Source organism: Oreochromis aureus, linkage group 23 (genome assembly GCF_013358895.1).
Source record: "Oreochromis aureus strain Israel breed Guangdong linkage group 23, ZZ_aureus, whole genome shotgun sequence".
NCBI classification, from domain to species: domain Eukaryota; kingdom Metazoa; phylum Chordata; class Actinopteri; order Cichliformes; family Cichlidae; genus Oreochromis; species Oreochromis aureus.
This window is the reverse complement of record NC_052963.1, coordinates 35155885-35179090: the sequence shown is the minus strand read 5'-3', so window position 1 is coordinate 35179090 and position 23206 is coordinate 35155885. Positions and strand designations below refer to the sequence as shown.

Here is a 23206-nt window from a genome sequence, read left to right as displayed (position 1 = left end):
TGGAAACTGCTTGGATTTATACTCATTATAAGAGCATTAGTGCTTTATAATACAAATGTTCATTTTTTACAAGAACAGAACTGCCAAGCTGACATCCACCAACAGCTACGATATTTAAAACCAAACCAAACACTACAGCAGCTCTCACTACCATCTAGTAAACCTTCCCTTTCACTCTTGCTGCTCTCCTTCTGTCACAAATCACCCCCGACACTCATCTCCACCCTGCCTGCACTCTCTGCTTCGCCTCTCTTGTACAGTATTTAAACTCATCCACCTTCATTACCTCATTTCCTTGCATGCCCATTTTTCCACCGTCCCTCTCTTTCGCACACATGTATTCTGTCTTGGTTCTTCTTCCTCTCTCTCAATGGCAAACCTCCACCTCTCCCGGCTCTCCTCCAACTGCTCCTGACTCTCACTACAGATCACAGTGTCATCTGCAAACATCAGAGTCCACAGAGATTTCTCCTGACCTCATCTGTCAGGCTGTCCATTGCCACTGCATACAAGAAGAGGCTCAAAGGAGATCCCATATATAATCCTACCCCCACCTTAACCCCATCTGTCACTCCTACCATACACCTCACCACTGTCATTCATGAAATGTCATTCTTTATGAGGCGGAAATCTCTGTGGACTATGATGTTTCCAGACAACATTGAGATCTGCAGTGAGAGTAGGGCCCAGGTGGAGGTGAGACTGGAGAGGTGGAAGTATGCCCTGGAGAGAAAAGGAATGAACACTGGTTGAAGTAAGACAGAATACACGTGTGTAAATGTGATGGAGATAGGTGAGGATGCAGGGAGCAGACATAGTGATGGAAGATGAGTTAGAGATGTTTGGGCATGTGCAGGGGAGGAGAAGTGCCAGGTAGGAGGAAAAGAGGAAGACCTCAGAGGAGTTTCATGGATGTAGTGACGGAGGAGAAGAAAGCAGACCACACGCTGTGGCGGAAGCAGCCAAAACAAGAAAAACAAGATAAAGCAGCAAATTTAAATTTGAACTTAACAAAATCTAATTTAACTAACAGAAGAATGTCGTAATTATATTCCAACAAATACCTGAAATTAATAAGTATCGTATCAGAGACGGCGATGCGGAACCTTTGTGTCTGTCCGCCTGGTTCCGCGGCAGGATTTAGCTGTGACACAAAGCTGTAGCGTTTCCGGCCAGCTCAGCGTCAGTGCTGCGGTGTTGTCAGTTTTCAGCCTGTCAAACGGAGCTTCGAGGAGTCTGCAGTGTGTGCTGAGCAGCGGAGCTTTTCGCAGAGATGGTGCTGCTGACGATGATCGCTCGGCTGGCTGACGGCCTGCCGCTGGCCGCCTCCATGCAGGAGGACGAGCAGGTGAGGATTATTAGTGAACGCCTGTATCCTGCACTGTTATAGTGACACGCTAGCCAACGTTAACCCGCCGCCAGCTGTCACGTCCGCCATCAGAGCACTTGTTTTCATCCAGATGTGGGTCGTTCGAGGGCACCAGCACCACCCCCACCATGACTTTCTGGTTTTGCGTGTTAAAGTTAATTGAGCCGTTTGATTTGCTGATAGGTGTCCTGCTGTAGGCCTGTCCACCTGTCCACCTCGTTATTTACCTGCCTGAAGCGACTGAGTCATCAGACTGCTTCTGCCACAGCTTTTTATTTCACGTCATTACAGCATCGCATAAGTTCAGGACTGAGATATGAAACTTTGACCTCTCAGCACCATATCACCCCATTAGTGCACTTCGATCTCGCATTGGGGGGTTACTTGTGGTTTCTACAGTATTTAAAAGTAGAATGGGAGGCAGGGCCTTCAGCTTTCAGGCCCCTCTCCTGGACTCAAGATAAAGCATATAGTTAGGGCTGGAACAGGTGACCCTGAATCTTCACTTAGTTACGCTGCAATAGGTGTAGGCTGCTGGGGGATTCCCATGATGCACTGGGTGCTTCTTAATTCACTCACTATGTGTTTATACACCTCTCTGCATTTAATCTTTAGTTATTATTATTAATCTCTGGCTCTCTTCCACAGCGTGTTTCTGTCCTGTCTCCCTCCTTGAGCTCGGTTCAGTGGGAGATTTCTTCCTGTTAAAAGGGAGTTTTTCCTTCCCACTGTCGCCGAGCGCTTGGTCATAGTGGGTCATCTGATTATTGGAGTTTCTCTCTATTATTGTACGGTCTTACAATATAAGACTGTCACCAGGCTGGTACTGATGTATGGCCGAAAGATTGAACATCCATCCATTCATCTATTTGCTAATATGCTCATCCAGCTCAGGGTGGTGGGGAGGCTGGAAATTGGGTGAGAGCCGAGGTACACCTATAAGGCTGATATTTCAGTGTATCTCTAGTAAAATAAAGTCAGTAAGAAACAATTAAAGGCCTAGTTTCTTTAATAATTTCTTCCTAATTTTTCTTTAGTAGGAGCATGTAAAGTTGAAGCTCCTTTAGACTGCTATTCTTACCAAAGTCAGTACAGAGATGGCAAAGGTATGTTCAAGAAAACTGGAAAAGGGTGTTCCCATTACACTGTCCAGCACTGACGTGGTTATTTGTCAGTTAGTAAGCGACCGACTCACTTTATACCTATCATTCATTATTACACTGGTTAATACTGAGTGACTCCAGTGAAGTAGAATCCACTCCCCACATTTTATTATTACCTGTAGATGAAATATGCCTGATGACGTTGGTGGGCTTCTTGAAATGTTCAAATGGATGCCATTTGTAACATGAGTTGTTGCTTTTAAAACCTTTATGCTTGTGCTCGCCTTGACTCTAACATCTTTTCCTCCTTCTCTTGTTTGCTTTCATGAAGGGAAGTGAAAAGGTTTGTTGCGTCTCCGCTCTGTGCCTCAGCATCACATGTGTTTCTCAAACAGCCACATTATCTATCTGTAAATTAGTGTCACCGTTTAACGTCCCACCGCTGTCTGAGTCTGTCTGTAAAACCCTCAGATACATAACGTGCTCAAATCTACGTTGCCTTCATTTCTTTTGGTGGTAAAATAATCACATTTGCTTCTAATTCTGCTGCATACGAGTCAGATTTTGATTAAGTTCTGTGTTCTCTGTGCTCGATATCAGTACTTGTTTTTTTTTAAACCACTTATGCTTTTCATCTCTTTAGCTGGGCCGGGACCTTCAGCAGTATCAGAGTCAAGCTAAGCAGCTCTTCAGGAAACTCAATGAGCAGAGCCCCACACGCTGCACTTTAGAGGCCGGTTCGATGGCGTTTCAGTGAGTGAGAATCCAAACTGTCTCAAAATAATCGTCTCTTCGTGGTTTCTGATGAATTAAGCACACACGGATAGATGTTTTCAGTGCATTTCCACATGCTCCACTCAGAGTACATTTTTATGTTGCTTTTTTTTTCAGCTATTGTATAGAGAAAGGAGTGTGCTACCTGGTGCTTTGTGAAGCCAGCTTTCCCAAGAAGCTAGCCTTTGCTTACCTAGAAGACCTCCAGGCAGAGTTTCATGAGCAGCACGGAAAGAAGGTCCCCACTGTATCCCGGCCTTACTCCTTCATTGAGTTTGGTAAGAAAACAGATGTATCAGCAGTAGTAGTATAAACCAGATTACATGTTAAACCTGTGCAGGAAACACTCGATCTGTGCTCTTGATCCTGCTCGTCATAAAGCCACAAACAACAAATAAGAAAAACAGATAAAAACATGTCCAGTTATCTTTGTGAGAGCCATCAGAACAATCAGATTATGTGAAACTTAAAGTCTCACCTTCGTCTGTACTCCTTCAGAGGCAGGTTTGAGGATTGAGACTTGGTTTTAGAGCTAAACTTAGAACGAGGTTTAGGTTAGGGGGTTTTGGCACTTAGCTGTGATGGTTACGTGTAAGTATGCAACGCTGCATACTGAGCAGAGCAGGCAGCAGAAACCTGAAAACCAATCATCCAAGCAGTTTCAGACTAACAGAGTTATCTGATTATTTCTAAGATGCTGACGCATGCTTATGTGCTTCTGCTCCTGGTGACTATTAATATTTTATATGTTCAGTGAAATTGTGGTGCCAGGGGCTGATTTTTTTTCCTCCCTGCAGATGAAGTCAGGGTATAAATCATTGTGAAACCACACAGAAACCTCCAGGCTGAAGACACTGAGGTGCCAGAAACTGCAATTCCTCTAACAGCCGCTTGACATGTTTGTGGCTCTAAAAACAAGTCGGTCGCCACAAAGTATCCAAAATATGAGCAGCAAAAAAGTGTTTACAAACCCGGGCAAAAGAATGCTAAACTCTGGGTTTTAATAAGGGGTCTGTGTGTGAAACATTTCTGAATCACTTAAATTAAAATGAAAAATACTGATAACAGGAATAGCGAGGTTTATCAGAGGACTAAAAGGGAAGAAAAGGATCAGCTCTTCTGCGACTAGATCTGTTTAATATGTCAGCGTCAGCAGTCTCTCTGCTCTCATTCAAAGCTGAGAAATGTTTTCTATGAAATTCAATAAAAATCCACTTTAGTCCTGCGGGGAAAGTGGATCCTGGCAGTCAGCGTGTTTGTCACAGTCAGGGCGGTGAAGTAACTGAACACACAGAGCCTGAAAGAACTGTGGGCTGTGTCTCTCTCTTCAGACACCTACATTCAAAAAACCAAGAAGTCGTACATCGACAGCCGAGCGAGGAGGAATCTGGGCAGCATCAACACAGAACTGCAGGACGTACAGAGGATCATGGTGGCGAACATCGAGGAGGTGCTGCAGAGAGGAGAGGCGCTTTCCGGTGAGTGTCTGTCATCTGTGGCGTGTTCGGGTCAAACGGAGGCGTGATGGGGGTTTTCTCTGTGTGCTTGTGCTTATCTTGCTCCTTCCCAACCCCCCTTTACTCTTTTCACCCTCTGCTTTCTCCTCCTCACAGCACTCGACTCCAAGGCCAGCAACTTGTCCAGCCTGTCGAAAAAGTACAGAAGCGACGCCAAGTATCTGAATACCCGCTCCACCTATGCCAAGCTGGCAGCTGGAGGTGTCTTTTTCATCATGCTCATTGTCTACGTACGCTTCTGGTGGCTCTAAGAGAGGAAAGGGAAAAAGAAGGAGGAGGAGGAGGTGCCGAAATGCGAAAATGGGCTGCACAGAGTCTGCAGACACTAAGAAAAGCTGTCACCTTCGACTAAAAACACAGGATTCCTGCTCTTAATAAGACTTTACAAACATGCCACCGCCCATTTTGTCCTCGCCTGTCCATGGATGTGTGCTCTGAATATAAATGATGTCATAGTACATAGTTTTATTAATAACAATTACACAACAATGCTCTCGTAGTAGCTGGGGATTTCAGATGATGTGCGAATGTGGGAGTGCGTGTGTGTGTGTGCAAAAAAAAAAGAAGTTTTGTGAGTTTTCAAAGCTGTGTTGTACTGTAACAGGAGCGGCTGATTATCCATCTAATTTCATTTTTCCTGCGCTTCCTTTAATAAAATAATCATGGCAGTGATGGACAGCATACTGGATCCATTAAAGTCTAAGAGATTTCAAAGACATGGCATTAATATTTTTAGGATGTTAAATCGCCCCGGCAACGTAATAAGAAAAGAAATCCAAGTCACCTGTTGTTGTTTTGTTTTGTTTTTTTTACATACTGTGTGGAAGCCTGCAGACGCTGCTTGACCTGATTTAATTAGCTGGTTTTTTGCCAAGACATGTGGGATGATGGTGAGCCAATCAGTGACTGTACAATAATTATTGAGTAAAATACAAACTGTGCTCGGTGGATCACTGAGGGTTAATATTTAAAAGCTTATTATTAATGTTTGCATGGTTAAATAAGGAGTAGGTCCAATGATGAGGAAAAGTCTTCATGTCATGTGAAAGTGGCCTTGATTATATTCAGCTTTAGCCTTTAGAACTGTCTTTTTTTTAAGAGTGGCTTTAAAATTGTAATATTTCCAATAAATGGAAACTCCATGTGTGTGCGTCTTCATTGTGAATATTATATGGTATATATTACTCAGTATTTGAGATAGAGATTAACTTCAGGTGATGAGGAATAATACATTTAATCCCAATAATTTTTGTACAGTCTGGTAACCCTCAGCCGCATGTCAGCGCTCCCACCATGACTGCAAGCAGGCGTTCACAGATGTATTTGAAGTTCAGCGGGCTCCTTTTGTTTTGTAAAATTTGTAGACTTCATTTAAAGCTGAGAGTCGCCGCTGTTCGCTCTCAGCTGGAAAGGAACCCGCCTCTTTTCTTGTTCTGTCTTCTCTCTATGAATAAAGTCTTTTACACTCAGGCGCTCGGTCTGTCGGAACACTGAGCTGAGCCTCATCATCATCATCATCATCATAGTAAAGCAGCATACATGGAGTCAGCAGTGGGGTGAGATTTGATCATGTGGTTTGTGTACTCATGACTGCCACTTTATAAGGCACACCTGTCTGATCAGCAAATCACATGGCAGCACTCTGAGTTTAGGCATGTAGATGTGTTCAAGATGACCTGCTGAAGTTCAAAATGAGCATCAGAATGGGAAAGAAAGGTGATCTAAGTGACTTTGAAGGTCAGATATTGGACATTGCTGTATATGAAGCATGTGACAAACTTTCTCTTTCTTTATCAATTGGAGAACCTTAGATTTCCACACCTACAAAAGTTTTTAGCGGTTTGCAACCGCCAGCAAAGACTGGCGATACCACCCACGGCCAGCAGGTGGGGCGCTGTGCTCGCTGATGCAGTTCTGAGTTTCTCAGTCCTGAAATAAACTTCAGCGGCTGGTGTCCTCCTGTTAGTCGAGCTCTAAATCATGGGTTACTGTCAAAACTGAGGGGAAAATACAGGTTACGCCTTTGGAGTGGAAAAAAAAAGCAAAAAAAAAAAAAAGCTCGACAGCTATGCATGCAGGAGCACGAAAATGCAACAACATATAGCAGCGTAAGCAGAGCATTAGTCAGAATCTTGAGCTTGAGGTAAAACAGGAAATGTCAGAGAGAGAAAAAAGAGAAGCAGCAGAGTAGCGTGCCAAACACAAACCACAGGGCACAGGCTAACCTTTTCACCTCTCAAGGGAAGTGGGTATTTGTGAGTTTGGCCTCAGTTGCCATTAACTTATCTTTGTTAGCAATCTTGTTCCACTAAAACTGCTTGAAGACGCTTGTTTTGTATCTCTTCCCTTTTTCTTTATTAACGATCACGGCCCGTGTGTCTCAGTGCTTCTCTACACTGCTCTGACTGTTGGTTTTGCAGCCCTGTCAGTTTTCATCGTGTCCTATTTATCCGTTTTTGTCACCATATCTTCTCTGCCAGAAATCCCAAGCTACGTTCAGTATTTATTTTCAATTATTAATGCATAATCGAACATTAAAGTTTATCTAAAAGTTGAGATGTGCCAAACTTGCATAAAAACAAGCACGAAAACACACCAGCAGCCAGAGCAGCGGTGCAGCCGTGGTTTTTGCACTGCATCTGGATTCCCATCACACACTTACACTAACTGAAATTTCTTGCTGGCCACCGATACTCTGTCACCACGTTAACATAAATGCGTTCTCGCTTCCTTTGCGTTCACTCTTTTTCTTCAGAAATAATATTTGGTTTTTTTTATTATTTAAATGCACCTAAAGGCGAGCGTCAGGCAGGTGAACTATGAAACACGGCGTTTGTGTTATTCTGCAGGTGTGTCCCTTTCACAGTTTTTAGAGAGAGAATAGCTTCTCTTCATTCACTCCATTGCTCTTTCTTTCTCTCCTTCCTCTCCAGGTTACCATAGCAGCAGTGAGTGTGTGACAGTCATGTGAAAACGAAGCTGATTGGATTAAAATACTTTGTGTGATCAGAGGTCAGGAAAATGGCACATGTACAGAACACACAGTCTGACTTTACCACACACACGCACACACACACACACAACTGAGACATGCTGAAAGATCAGTTCTTTCAACTGATCTGACTGTTTTTTTTATCAGTTCTGTGCTCTCTTGTCGACTCATATTGCCCTATCTCGATTAAATTTCCTGTCAAAGACACAAATAGAACTACGACACCGGCCACCCACTCTCGACTTCTCCCGAGACTTTAGTGATCTTAAAGAAACAAGGCATTAAAGAAATGTGACCTTTAACTTTAGTTAGTTTGTTCAAGGGTTGTGCAGAATGAAAGAGATTGTAGCGCATGAAAAATGAGACAGCCAAAGTTTCAGTCATGTTTCTGACAGAGTAACCTTATCATTTTACCTGATGCAAACACCTGATCGCTATCTCTACCAAGAAAATATTTTGTGGTTAGTTTGGCTGTTTATTAGCAGAGTAACACAAAACTATAACTAGCAGTGATGCTGAGCCCGGCTTTGAGTGAATAACTTCTCAAGTGATTTGGATCTAGTTTTTTTTTTTTGGTTCCTTTACAAATTGCAAAATAGGGGAAAAAATCTGACATTTTTATGTCATGTCATCAGAAATACATATCCTATGAAAATAGGAAAAAAAACAGGATACGTTTTCTTGATGTTATTCAGGAAACATCAAAAACTAATCTGGATCCAGATATCATTCTGCTTTCAGTGACCCAGTTCTTACACAGGTATACAGTCATTTCATGATCATTGTTTCCTTCCTGTTTTCCGTCTACTTTGTTGGTTGTTTTGACCAAAGGTTTAACACAAAATGCATTCATTTTATCTTAAAACTGGTTCTGCACTATGTAGCATTACTTACACGTTACTTTAAATTACATTAGACTGTTCCAAGATAATTATTTCTTGTAAAAACCTGACTTGTTACTCCCTTATTCTAACCTGCCTACCTTTAAGTATTTACATTGTAATTACACATGGCAGCGCAGTGCTTAGCACTCCTGCCTCACAGCGAGGGGGTCATGAGCTTGAAGAAGTTTGTGCAGCTTCCTCCCACAATCCAAACGCATTCAGTGATCCCACTTCAGATGTTATCCGTCCATACAACGGGCATTTATTAGCAGAAATCAGCCCCATAGATATGGGCCAGTAGGGGCCTTCTCCACCTACTAATTTGTTCAGAAGGTTGTTATCTTCCATTTAGATGGAGGATCACTAACAGGAGGATGGGAAGACTCCAGAATCAATCAGTGGGGTTAGATTAACTGGTGATTCTAAATTCTCCATAGTGTGTGTGAACGGTTGTCTATGTCTCTGTTTTAGCCCAGCGTCAGGCTGATGACCTGTCAGGGTTTATACCACCTCTCAGCACTTAGTCACAGGCTGTATTATAAAATGTTACTGTGATGCTACAGCCTTCACTATTAATTATAAATACCTGCAAAGAATTTCTCTGAGACCTGTTCAGATATAGTCTAAAGCAAAACAGGGGGCTGACCAATATGCATGTGTTTAAATCAGTCTAAAGGGCTAAAGTATCATTCCCAGTATATTCAGAGTACACAGAAAGGCTCGTCCTTCACAATTAAAAAGAACTGGGAAATCTGATTTCTTCAGTCAATCAAATAGAAATAGTTTGTAATGAAGTGAAAGCAGAATGATAATTCACTCTCATAATGTGCCTGCTAGTCACCTCTAAAGGCCATAATATAAAACATATTCCATCAAACTTCCCACCTCATCCCAGTCTCTTCCCCATCATCCTCTTCCCTCACACCCCCGTCTTAACCAATCAGACCAGGGGGAAGCTGCAGAGAGAGCAGCTGTACAGCAGAGGAGCGGGTCATAAAACACAGAGGGCCGAAAGAGGAAGTAAAGGGACCTGATGAGTTATTGCCCTACAAACGTACACACCGGGTCCTGGGAACCGGGAACTTCTCACAGGGGGTCAGCGTGGACCTGCTGGGCCCACTCTCCACTCCGTGTATGCTTTACCACCTTATTGCAGACCAATGACGAGCTCTCACATCTTCCCTACAATAATACTCCACGTCCATTTAGAAAAAGAGCAAACCTGTAAAAGAGTCATAAATTCTCTTTTGAGAGCACAAAATATTTATCCTGAGTGCTAAAACTGCCTTTAAGGTGTATAAAAATATGGCTTAAACAAAGACGGGAGTGGGGGGGTTAAAAAAGAGGAAGCTCAGCCATGTTAAATTTAATGTCAATTAATTAGTTTAGTGATCAAAAATGATTTATGATGATGTGCTGTGAAGTGCACAGGTATCTCAGTCTCTTCTTGACTCTCATTCATCTCTAGGATATTATTGTCGCATGCATGCAGTCCTGAGCTGTGACTGTGAGAAAGCGATGGCCGAACTGTGAATTCCAGCCGTGCCTGCTTTTTAGTGGCTTGTGACTTTATGATGCAGTTAACACTGGAAGATATGCCACACACACTCAGTTTTGCACTCACTATAACTTTCAGCATGTCACTTGAACTCAAAAATAATATGGTCTGTGCATATTTTGTACACTCAGTGTGGAGAAAATACCCTACAAACAAAATCCATGTTTCTTGTGACCATATGATGTCGCAGAGTATGAGTTGGTTACTTTAACCTGTTAGTTGGATATTAGATTAGTTTGACCCACACGCACCCCTGGGCCTGGATGACCGGGACGTGATGGACGACGTTTGAGATTTAGGTGCCTGTATGTTTATGTGTTCCTTCTGACATTACTGTGTGTGTCTGCGTGTCCCTGTGTGCTACGTGTTAATAGATTAGGCGACCTTGGGTTGGAGTTGCTGAGACTTCTCTCAGATCAAAATATCAGCAGCAGCATAACAGGTGCAGTTGTTACAGAGACTTGGTTGCAGAGGTCCAAACTTTAACTTTTAACTTCGGTTTGTTTCTGACGTTTAAAATACTTTTACATTTATAAAGGTTTCACAGTTATGTTACATAAAAGTGATATGGTGATATCATTGTTTTGGTTCAATCCCAGTGCTTCAGAGTGAGCTTAATGCAGTGTCACACAGCCTTTTTATATTTTTTCCACAGCAGATCACATTCGTTTCAGTCGTACTTCCATCCGTCGCCTATCTGAAGTGCAAACTGTAGGAGGTGTCAAAATTAACACCAACCTACACAACTACTAACATTTCAAATATTATTCCAATCTGTGCTTCTTTGTGGCTAAGATGTTAGATCCTAGCCCTGATTGCCTGCTTTTGTTTAACTCTTACTTTCTGCAGCCGACAGTAAAACTATATTCATCCCAGAAGCTCCGTTTTAGAAGACTGAGGGCTGTTTGCTTTCCACAAGTGAGAATTCATGTGCATGTGCGGTGTGTCCGGGGATGTATTTAAAATCCTATCAAAGTGCTCTAAATTTGTGTCCAACTAGTATTACTCAAATGCATTGCAAACCCTCGTCTTTGTGAACTTGTTTCGCTGCATTAAAGAAACAGAAAAACTGTCATTCGTGAGTTGAGTTAAATCAACTCAATAATGCTTACATATACAGCTAATATGCCAGTTTGTCTCTGCTCTTTGTGACTCGGGGAGTTGGGAAGAATGGTGTTATATACGTGTACTTCTGGGCGGGCAATATAAACCTTGCAGGGCCCAGATGACACTGCTGGGGCTGTTATTTTCCCACAGTGCAATATAAATAGCCTGCTAGTGTGGGGTGACGGTGGGCACGCTGGGACGCTCAAGGGAGGATCCCATCCACACGCAACAGCACATTCCTATCCACCTGGCCCTGCCAGAGCCCCAGGTCAACTTACAAGATGTGTTCTCATACGCGTGCATGCATCCTTCCTCCTCACACCTTTCCTTCATAACCTGTTTCCTCACCTCTCTGCCAGCAAACCCTCTTCCTCTCGTCGGGGACTGAAGTTTCTGCCCACATCACGCTCGGCCACATCGTGACTTCGCACTCTCTGACTCTCCACCTTTGACCGCCGTGGAACGCTGTGACGCACACATTTGATCATACACACTATCTTAGTTTCTCACACAGACCTGATCACAGAATAGCAGGTCAGCCACTGCCAAACGCTGCATTAGTATAACTTGTTCTTCGAGACCAAAGCCGAAGACTGCTAACAGCTAAGCTGTGTGTGCTCACTAACTGATTTATCAGCTCAATGAGAAAAAATGTAAAGCCTCAGCTTTATCTTGATGAGTGTTTTAGTCATAATAAATCGGTTTTGAGTGATTACAAGTGTTTATGAAATTACACTTAGTATGTTGAGCTTGTCAAGATGTCCCCATCTTAAAGTTTTACAACAAAATGAAGCCAGTAAAAAAAAAAAAACAACTTCCACTGGTATGTTTACTTTCTCTAGGCTATCCCATGTCTCACCAAGTAAATGATTACACTGATTCCATGCTGATCTGAGACCCTTTTCAACTTACGTGGGCATTATCTGCCTCTTTGTTGACATTTCGATCATATAACCTCAAGTTCACACAGTAAAATTATTTACAATGTTTAAATATTTTGAAACCCTTCTATCAGATTTATATCTCTCTGTAAATAAGATACCATGTGGAGTCTTATCTTGTTGGCCTGACGAGTGGCCAATCTCCGTCAGGGAGATCTGAAATCTGAAGGATCACTCTCATGGCTGACGATTTCATTGTAACCTTTAAGACAATATATCCACAGGTCTTTTATCCTCTGGAGGCACGCATGTCACACACGTAAAGCTGTCTGCAGGCTGTCTCTTTTATGGCAGTCAAAGTGGGTCAGTCAGGTGATAATCAACCTTAAATATACCCCCTCAGCTTCCTGTCCGCTAGATCTGCTTACCCTGTAAAGATGGCATTAGATAAATGATGCTTCCTGTGCAAATGTGCACGTGTCTTAACAAAGGCACAGAGGTCACGAGAGCTTCATACCTACGTTCAGGCTCATCTCAGCAAAGCCTGCACAAAATACCAGCTTGTCAACACTCTCAGGGAAGCTTACGGACTGCACTGAGGTTTAAGAGTGCTGTTCTCAATAGTGTAATTACACAGTAAGTATGAAGCATATAGAAGCATCCAGAACCGACATGCAGCAACCACTTCAGCTATGCACAACTGTTGATGCAAGCAAATCAGCTGCCACAGCCGGGTAATGAAAAGCGTATCGATTCCTGCCTCTACTAATTATAGAAAGGCATCATATACACACTTCATACTATCTGCCACCATCAAACATAAAGGCAGTGTAACACTCTTCTTGAATAACAGGCACTGATTTGGTTTCACATGGCTGTCACGCTCTGGAAAGATGGCATGTTTATGGTTAAGGGGAGTGGACAAGATCACGCACAGACTGTCCCTGGAATAATCAGTCATGACTATCTGTCCCCTGTGTGCAGCACAGCTTTACAAGCCGACAGCTGGAGTCACCCTTGACGGATGAGTTTCAAATCGGCGTGAAGAGCCCAAACACTGATGAAAGTGGCTCTCACCAGCGTGGCAGGGCCTCGTGGCTCTGAGCCAGGCCAAGGGTAGTTAAAATACAAAAGACTAATACTGACAAAGTTGGTCCAAAATGTGCTGCATGAAAGCTGAAGCGCTGGCAAAGTAACTACATTCTTTTGTTGCCTAGTAAACTCTTGATAAACAAGCGACCTGAGGCTGAAGCTGCTGATTAGTTTCAGAAAATGTGGTTTAAAACATCAGGGTGGCTAAGCTTTCTTTCACTTTTTACTGCTTTCTCTGAAATCATGTCAAACTTGTGTGTTAACGCATTCTTTTCTCAGAGTAATGGCAAGGGGGAACTAATCAGTGTTTTCTGGTTATGAGGCAGAGCCACACCCTTTCTCACGCCATCCTTCCTAAATTACAGAAGCCCACATCTGGGGTGACGTCATTAGGACAACAGAGCTGCAGACAAAGTGAACCTTTCATGTGATTTATATCACTGCTGGCTATAATATGATATTTATAAGAAATTCTGGATTTCACTAATCGCCTTTAGTGACATAATGAAAGAAATGGGAATGCAGAATCTACTCACAAAGGGAGCGATGTGTGTGTGTGTGTGTGTGTGTATATATATATATATATATATATATATATATATATATATATATATATATATGAAGAACCACCAAACATGAGACGGGGGTTTGTCAATAAAAACAGCTTCTGACCAAACTGTGTGTTGTCGTGCCAACACCTGACAGCCAACCATGCATGGAGAGCAAAAGCTTGACATTGGCCGCAGCAACAAAAGCATTGTCAGTACGGACCCCTGAGGAGATCAATTTGCTCTCCTCTGGTTCCAGGCCTTTCAGCAGAGTTGAATAGAGGACAAAGGGCCGCTGGTGGCAGCAGGAGGCTCGGCAATGTTTCTCTAATGGGGTGTAAAGACAAACAAATCATTGGGATGAGACACTGCTTTGTTATTGTGATGAGCCTGTGATTTACACCTGGATCATTCCTCCTGATAGGGGATAATGAGTCTGGGATTTCTGTGATCACTAACAGGTTATAAAGCAAGTGTGATGGGCCTGTCTGAGCACGGAGGAGTGATGAAGCTTCCAAGAAAAACAAAGCAACAGTTTGAAATCCCCAAAGCATTTATTGCCTTTCAAATGTTTTCCTTCTGGTAGGTAAACATGTAGGCTCCTGGCTACCTGTGTACCTGTAAAACTTGTAGCTTCTTATGCAGCTCTTTCTGTCCAATGATACTGATTTTAAATGAGTTTTAAAATTAAAATCATTTTAAACAGGCTCGTATATTTCTTTTTAAAAATCACCTTTTATTAAAAGGAGGGAGGGTGGCGTGCAACAAAAAGTGTTTTTGGAGCTCACTAGAAGTCACTGTTGATCCACATTCAGTCTCCGATGTTTTACCTTTAAAGTCGAGATTTCTCTTCCCCCAAAACACCTGAAAAGCGCGGAGGAGCTAAGCCCGGGCAGAACCGCAACGGTAACGAAGAGCGCTGCTTAAGTGTGGGCGTTCACAGACGTACCTGGAAAAAACGTGCAGCACCCGGGGAGGAGAAAGAAAAGAGAAGAAATCATTGAACGGGTTAATTTTGAGTCATAGCAGACTTCGAGAGAAGTAGAAAAATGAGAAAAAAAATTCCTCCGCCGCGGCGACACAGAGCGAAAAACATCTAAACCCTCCTCCCGTCTCGTTCCCGAGATAAAACAAATATCAAGCGGCACGGTTTTTCTCCACGTGCTATAAGGAAGCTAAATTTGGATTTAAGCTCCGTGTTTTAACCGTGTTTTAGTGTCTTTTTTTAAAGCTCCGCGATAGATCCTCGCGGCGTCCGGCGGAAGGATACGTGCTGCGCTTCTTCGGTGGCCGTGCCTTGAGTGAGCGCAGAGAGGTGGAGGAGCGAGCCGCTGCCGTGTGCGACAACACAACTTTAACTTTATATGAGTTTTAAACGGTTTTAATGAGACGGCTCGTTAAACACGTACAAGGAAAAAAACGTGACATGTTCAGAGTCCGCGGCTGATCTCAAACGTCTGCTTTTTCCCGCCTGAGCCATCTCCTGCCAAACTTTCTGAGAAGTGACGAACCGTCCGGGGAGACAGCTCAGCTTCGGGCTGGCGACCTTATGTGGATTTTACAGAGAAAATGGAGCAGATACCCGTGTTCTCCCCGGGGAAGTCGCTGGCCTTTGTCTTCTGCTTCATCCAGGTCTCTTTAGGTAAGTTTGTTGCTGTGGCGAAGCCGTGGTGTGTTTTACTTACCGGCAGCTTGTCATCACGTTTTGTTGCCTCTGCATCTGCGGACACACTTAGCATCTCTTTACACTAGCTAGTTAGGTGAGGTCGGTTTTAACCTGTTAACTCTTTTAAAAAATAAACAAAGAAAAATAAACTTTTCTTTCGGCTAGCTTTATATCGGAGGTGAGTTATGGAAGAGGTTTTAATCGAAGTTTGAGGTGACTTGGTGGGGGTTTTCTGGGCTCCTCCGTGGCCTTCTGAGACACACGCTGGGTACCTTTTACTTTGACTGGACTCTCCTGTGCTCATGGCCGCTGACTTTGTATTCGTTAGATTTAAAATAATGAGAACGGCTTCACACCTCCATGTGGACCAACCTCGTCCCCTGTGCCTAATTCAGGGCGTTATGGTTTAGTTAATCCGAATACTACGGCCTAACGCACGGCTGTGTCGCACCGCTGCCCAGATGTTGAGCAGCGAGAGCTGGAGAAAGAATTCAAAATGGACACTTTATCTTGTTTAGACTGCTCAATTAACAGAGTGGTGTCAGCGCACACTGACGGTAATACGCTTTCTGCGGTGTTGCTTTTCAGCATTTGGGGGTTAAATGTCATGTGAGTGTACAGTGCGGTTGTGTGTAAGAACTGAAAATGTTAATGAAGTTCGCAGGAATGTGCGTGCAAAATACATCGATGTACATTTTTCAGTATAAATGGTAATATCAGCATCCCCCACACCTGTCTTTTATTCAGTTTTTCCTAACCAGTAAATTCTTCTTGGTTTTTGGCCACTCCCTTATCTTTAAAAGCAGTTAAAGTCTCTATTTAGTTGGCTTAAAGCAGCAAAATGACTCTGGCTGGAGGTCTACCACAAAAACAGACAGTGATGCCGTTTTGGTTGAAACGCAGTTACCCAACTCGTTACCTGCTGGTTTGGTCAAGGTGATACCCAGGTAACAAAAACATAACAGTATTGGCATCGCCCAGTTTGTTTTCAGGTTATATTTTATTTTTTACTGTTGTTTTAGAAAACACTGGTGCTTTAAATATAACTGAAATACATAACAGTTTGTTGACAATGATTTGTGTATGTAAACACAGCTGCATCGTCTGGTTAAGATAAGATGCAGCTCACTGGTGAACATCACAGGGATGTGGCTGGGGTTAGATGGGTTTACCTTCATTCTGAGCTCTTCTGTGGTTATGTTTTGCATCTACAGATGACCCTGATCATTGACCTTTGGTGTTTCTTTTTTTAATGAATGTAGTTTTGTGATCACTGGAGTGTGTTTCTGGGCTTTTACTGTAATGTGTGTGTTGTTGTTTTTCTTTTTTTTTTCTTTGCTTAGTTTCAGTGGTGGCTCAGAGAGCCATGAAAACACAAAATAACCTGCTGGCCTTTGTACTCTTTTTACATCCTTTACATAAAGAGAGTACAAAGGCGGGGGAATTGATTTCTGTCCCACATGTTTTTCTAACCTTTCAGCCCAGAGCTCCAACCCTGCTCTTCTCTCTCACGGTTTTTTATGGATTATAGGTGACTTGTGAACAGTGAAGTTACACAAAAGGAAGACAGACAATGTAAAAGTGCTGTAGGCAGTGCAAGGAGAAGCACAGGAATGTTGTTGGTGTTTGACATTCCTCCCTCCCTCTCTGTTTCTCCCTCCCTCTCTCACATGCTGTTTGCACCACAGTCAGTCGTCCTCGTTTTTGATCTCATTTGTTGCCAGTAATGAAGCTTCATAATGTCTGGATGCTGTCTTTGCCACATCCTTTGATGCGTGCAAGTCAGCTATTCATGTGACAGGATGACACGTTAAAAGATTTTGATTGTTTTGATAGCACGAAGGTGGTTTCAGGTTAGTTAATTCACAATGAAAGCCTGCCAAATGATTGTGGGTTGAGAGCTTTTAATGTGAAGCGGGAGAGCACGAATCACAGCTCAGTCTGGGGAAACGGCGCAAAGGTTTGACCTTATTCTCGGTCGGGGCCAGAGAGTTCTCATTCTCGAGGAAGCGTAGGTGCCGATGTTGTGGCACACGACACAGTGTTGCCCCTGTGCTGCCGGCATGTGGATGGTTGCAAAGGCTTGCCCAGTGCAACCGGCAGACTGCTACTATGCGTGTGCGTATCTATTTGCGTGTGCGTTTGTATTGTATTGTACATACACGCTGACAAAGAGCAGCGATTGTACCACCCGCGGTTTACTTGCATCTGACCCAAGCTGCCGCCTGGTGTGAAATATGACTTATCTGCAGCAGCCTGTGCCCAGTGCAGGGAAAACAAAGATGTTTATTGAGCAGCCCATAGCTTTTCATTATTTGCTAATCTCCAGCCCTACCTACTCACTGTAGTCGTGTTACTAATAAAGTGAATTGAAGCATCCTGTCGGTGACACAATCCAACTTTCTCACACAGCCTCAGTAAGCTAAATTTGCTGTCGCTTTATTGTGGTCATATTTCAGATTGCATACAGTTAAGTTAGTCATGTAGCTGCACAGCTCTTCCTCGTGTGTTTTTCCTCCATGTTATTTGTTTATTGTAGTAGTAAAAAAAATTGGATAACCACACATGTCAGTGGGAACTTCTGAGGGCACTGTCTTCCGCATATATTTGGTTTTGCATTTACATGCACGAATACAGTGAATGTGGCCTCTCTCTCTAGTTACCTTCCAAAGAATAGATGTAAATCTATAGACTTGGTGTGGTTATGGTCTTGAAGTTGGTTAGCAGTCAAGATGAAAGTCCTAGTTATGGGCTTGACACCATTGTTCTGCGCACTGCTCAAACCACCAATTCCTACTAAACCAGTTTTGTCTGAGTGACTTTGATCCACGCACATTAAATACACTTCAGGCAAAAACCAGAATGAAGCTGTGTGCACGCCCTACATGAACCACATGCACCATTACTATAGCAGGCAGAGTTTGTGGCTGTGAAGGTCGAGGGGATTACAAAGCGTTGTGTCTGCACTGTTGAGCAGGTTAGCAAATTAACAGGGAATTACTGCGGCCTGCATTCCTTGGCCAACGCGGCCCCGTAATCCTGGAGACAGGCAGGCAGGGCGCATGGAGTAATGAACCAAGCGGTGCACATCAGACCGGAGGCAGAGGGAAACTACACGGAAAAGCTCAGAAAGAAATGCTTTGCCGTAACAGGCCACAGCATTAGTCTCAGTCCTGTGTTTAATATTCAGTTAATCAGAAACTTGTTACTGTGATCGCTTCCAGTGATCAGTTTGTCTAGCAGTGCTGTAGCGAGTCATCAACCGCAGGTACCTGTTATCTTTACACCTATGCACAAATTACATTTTTAAAAAAAAGAGTTTTACTTCTGAAATGGGAGACGGCGTTAACCAAAATTCACCTAGAGTTATTGAAAACCAATGGAGTGTTTAGCTCACGGTCTGAGCTAAACATGCACTACAGTTTAAAAAACAAAAAAAAACAAAAAAAAACTGACATAAGGAACAGCACCAGCAGAACTGCTCATAACTAATTAAACAGAGCCAGCATCTTTACCACATTACTTCACATGGCACGGGTAACTTGTGCGTTAGTGAAGGCACCATTAATGCTAATTGATGTACAGGTTCACCGCACAGCCTGCATCTTTTTCAGGAAAAGCTTTGCGTGTTTCAGCGAGACGGTGCCAAACCACATCCTTTGAGTTTTCCAGGAGCTTTACTCTGTAGTACCAGAGTCCAGACCCATCACATATTGAAAACATCTGCTACATCAGGAAACCAAAAGTAACGAAGGATGTCTCAAACAGATGAGCGATTTAAGTATGGGAAACATTTTACTTTCAAACCTTCAGAAATCAGTCTGCTCACTTTGCACTCTCTTAACATGTTGCTGGAATCAAATAGCAATCAGCGTATATTTAGAAAAATACCTAATTAAACAAAATGAAAATTTTCTTATTTAAAGATGAGCTTTAAAATAACTTAAAATACATTTACTATATGATAAGTTTGCACACAGTGGTAGAAGTAGGGAAGCAAGGTCAGATTGTTTTCCACTAGATTCTGAACGATCAAGGGAAAGTCCCTAAATTTGTCTTGTCTGGATTACTCTCCTTGTTTCTTTCTTTCTTTTTTCCCTTCAAAACACACACACACACACGCTGAGAAAGCGATCCAGCGCTGTATCCTGCTGTCCAGCTGTACAAAAACACCTCGGCCCCGCTCTGTACGCTCAGTTGAGGCTCGTCCAACTTTTCCAGGCAGTAAAAAGCAGCGAGGCAGTTGGTTGGTCAGTGGGATAATTACTGAATCATTTTTTCCCAGGATTTTTGTCCTCCATCTTAACCTAATTTTCATCAATTAAAGCAAATGACTACTTTAAATGCTTTGTGCTAGTCGGTGGTTCACCCATGCGTTTCTAATGAATGGCTTCATAAAATATTTTCAGTGATTTAACAGACGGCAGTGAAAGTTTTGGGACAGCTGGTGTGGTCAGAGTTGCATTAAACAATGCTCTGGATGTAGTCCTCAGTAGTTTATTACAGATAGCCTTGTATTTAAATGTGCAGTGATCTCTCCTGATAAAAATACACAAGATCAGCTCCAGACATCCCAGTTAAGCATGTTACTGTGTCTTCCTGTATGACACCACCCTCCGTCTGAAGCAGACCTAGAAGACTTGAGCCTTGAAGCCCGTGCTTGGTCTGCATGCTCACTACCGCCACTGTTTGTGTGGGCCAGTAAAGCTTCCCTAAGGGTAACAGTGTTTAGTTTGTGCTTTGTCTCCCACCGCACATGCTGAGCTAAGGGTATTTTATTGCACGTTACCATGACAACTGCTTGGCCTGCTGGATATGGAGGCTTGTACAGCAATTCCAGGAAATGGGGTTACTTCCTCACTCAGCGCGAACAACTTCCTGCCCTCGGCTGTATGGGTATTTGCCAGTACTCTGGGACACTCATTCGTGTGGTGTCTTTGTCTGCAGTTTCATAATTACTTCCCCATATCAATCCACAGCTATTAGCTCAAACTCTGTCTCATCTCCTCTCCCTCCCTCCGTGTCACTACCTATTCGTCTTTTTTTTCTTCCCTCTTCTCGTACGAGCTCTTTAGGGACCTGTTATGGTGACTTATAAAGTGAGCACCACCAGCCAGATTCCACTTGCACTGTGGTTTCGGGCTTTTCTTTACATAGATTTTTGTTACATTTAAGTCTCAACGTTTTTAGCTTTTAGGGCTTTCACATGAAAATATAGGAAGCTTAAAAGAGCACATCGGTTTGAGTGAGTGCATTCTGAACTCGACAGCCTGCTGGACATAACCACTGAGAAATGTCTTGTTTAACATGTTTTAGACGTGTGGTATAAGCTGTGCAGAGCATAAAGGTGGATTGTGATTGCTCAGTGTCCTGCTTGTACAGTCCGTCTTACTTTTCTGTCTTTTTCTTATCAGCAGCAGTCGGCCTACAAAGCTCCTCTGTTAGGTTGCCACATAGTGTGTGGTGTGATACGGGGAGAGTGTATCAACCGCACATCACATCAGTGCGAGTGTCACTTTCACCCCTGAACTACATGCTGTCACAGTAATAGAGGGGCATTTTGATTACAACTGCGACTGTCTGCTGTGGGAGTTGCTCAGCTCACCTAAAAAAAAATATCCAAAAGCAGTTGTTTTTGGAGAATTTCCTGATGGCAGTAATATCTGTATATTAATATATTATTATCTTACATTTCTACTTTTCTAATATGCGAGACATTGTCCTGTGTTTCAAGCATTTTCACTATTTCCAATTCCAGAAGTGAGATTTCTCTCTTGGAGGTTGTGTTACACATTGTGTGACCACAGCTCATAGTGACGTTCTCATGTTCCAAAATTTTGTGACACTTCCACCAGAGTCGGTGCCAACATTACTGATTGCTGCCACTGTAATAAGCCCCGATTGTATCACTGCTCCCTTGGCCACTGTTGTGTTTATGTCTGACTCTTCACCATCGTGACCGGTGTCACTGTGAAAGAATGCTGCCAGTGACTGAAAAGGCTTTTAACAGACTAATTAGTGTCATCTGGAGGTGACAATAATGCTAAAAGATGACTGTGTCAACAATGATGAGCTTGCCTTTTCTCAGCACACTAAATACATTGAAACTCAAAAAGTGCAGTGCAGGGATTTCTTATTTTAGAACAAGTTAAACATTAGCAGCAAACAGCTTTACTGGTACAGGGCCAACTTTAAAAAAACCTGACAGCTGACAGAGTTATATTACATCATGACATCAGGTAATTGTGAAGTCTTTTTTTACACCCACTATAATCACAGCTGGTTCAATTATGGATGAACTCCTTTCATGGTTGATAAAAGCCTCTAAAATCCACAAACCTGGCTTTTGTCTACCCCGTGAAAGGGCACAAGTAGCTGTTTTTCCCAGGTCAAGTGAATTTGTGGTAGGCGGTGTGTATTCATTAGCCTCTCTTTTGACTGTTACTGATGAAAACTGGATGCCTGGATCAACATGCAAATTTTTCACTGCAGCACTGCATATGCTCAACTAGAGTTTGCACAAAATACCAAGAGATGATAATTGATTTGCAAAAGGCAACAGGTAAATGATGTTATCGTGATTTTTGAACCAGTGGAAGAATTACTTAGATTTAGCAAAGCTAAACCAGTCCAGAATCCAGGTCTGTTCAAAGAATTCAATTGAATAAGTTTCAGTTCACAGTAACAACATCCAGAATGCACATTACCCTTTTTTTGAGACAGCTGGCACTGCTGTTGAGAAATCAGCTTTGTTCCTTAGGCTGAAATGTTTGAAATGGCTAACATCAAAAACTTAGGAGGCTAACATAATGTAACTGTAGCATTAGCAGGCTACTCTGTAACTGTGCTAACATTTAAGTCTACCTTTTGAAACAACGTTTTAAGAAAGGAGTTTGGATAGTACTGACTACTATTATGTAATAATACTATATTTCTGGTATTGTGCCATTCCAATAACAGATCCATTTTACAAGTTTAAATAAGGTACGTGCTGTGTGCTGTTCTCTATGCAACTTATTGCAACTTATTTCTGTGCAGCCTCTTACAGTTTTGAGTGTGCAATGATGTTAACATGCTAAAAGCATGAGGACAGTTTGAAGAATAATCTGCACAAAGGCACCTGTACAGAGTCAGCTTCCATCACCAGGGATCACTCCCAACTGCTCCCAGTCTTATCACGCTGCACAGTCTATAAATCTGCTTTTGTACTCCACTCATGCTTTGCCGTCTTCTTTAAACACTCACTCACACACACGCGCACGCACACACGCGGACACACACACACAGTTTGAAGATAAGGTAGCAGCAAGTGAGAAAATGAACAAGGGCTTTTGTTCCAAGGATCCAAATACTCATGAGCATTCAGTCAGGTAACTTGTGTGTTCCTTCACAGCTCACCACATCTGGCGGTAGTTTCACTGTTGACTTTGTCGATCGAGTCTTATCAAGGCTCTCATTCCTGGGAAATGTTCCTGTCCATGGATCATTGATAGTAAAGTGTGAGAACGACTAGGTGGAAGGGATACAATGTTACCAGTCTGGATTACAATACACTCATCAGTCATATGAATGTGTGTGAACCAATTGTTTTTATTTTGGAAAAACGGATTGCTAAACTGTTTTCCAACCTTCTCGTCAGGGAATTGGTAACCTGTGTAGCGTCGGGTAATTCAGCTGTGTGTGTGTGCGCTTTTTAAAATGGCGTAATAAGAGGC

General features: G+C 42.8%; 2 protein-coding genes across 3 annotated transcripts in view; both read left to right on the top strand.

The window, feature by feature from the left end:
- Window positions 1-1152: 1152 nt before the first annotated feature.
- Window positions 1153-6232, top strand: sec22bb (SEC22 homolog B, vesicle trafficking protein b). The gene is made up of 5 exons (XM_031726785.2): window positions 1153-1348; window positions 3116-3225; window positions 3364-3524; window positions 4578-4724; window positions 4860-6232. Exons 1-5 carry the CDS (start codon window positions 1274-1276, stop codon window positions 5012-5014), a joined length of 648 nt encoding a protein of 215 aa, XP_031582645.1. The 5' UTR covers window positions 1153-1273; the 3' UTR covers window positions 5015-6232.
- Window positions 6233-14713: 8481 nt separating this feature from the next.
- notch2 (notch receptor 2) overlaps window positions 14714-23206 on the top strand; it is a 40405-nt gene continuing 31912 nt past the window's right edge. For both annotated transcript variants that reach the window (XM_031726759.2, XM_031726758.2), the window contains exon 1: window positions 14714-15467. In XM_031726759.2, coding sequence (XP_031582619.1) covers window positions 15395-15467 — 73 coding nt within the window. In that variant the 5' untranslated portion in view covers window positions 14714-15394. The remainder of the gene's footprint in view (window positions 15468-23206) is intronic.

What these genes read in the sequence shown, in the direction of transcription:
- sec22bb (XM_031726785.2), top strand. Translation starts at nt 1,274, where the DNA reads ATGGTGCTGCTGACGATGATCGCTCGGCTGGCTGACGGCCTGCCGCTG. An exon ending in CCATGCAGGAGGACGAGCAG is followed by an intron (nt 1,349 to 3,115) that starts GTGAGGATTATT and finishes TCATCTCTTTAG; the next exon opens with CTGGGCCGGGACCTTCAGCA. An exon ending in TTACTCCTTCATTGAGTTTG is followed by an intron (nt 3,525 to 4,577) that starts GTAAGAAAACAG and finishes CTCTCTCTTCAG; the next exon opens with ACACCTACATTCAAAAAACC.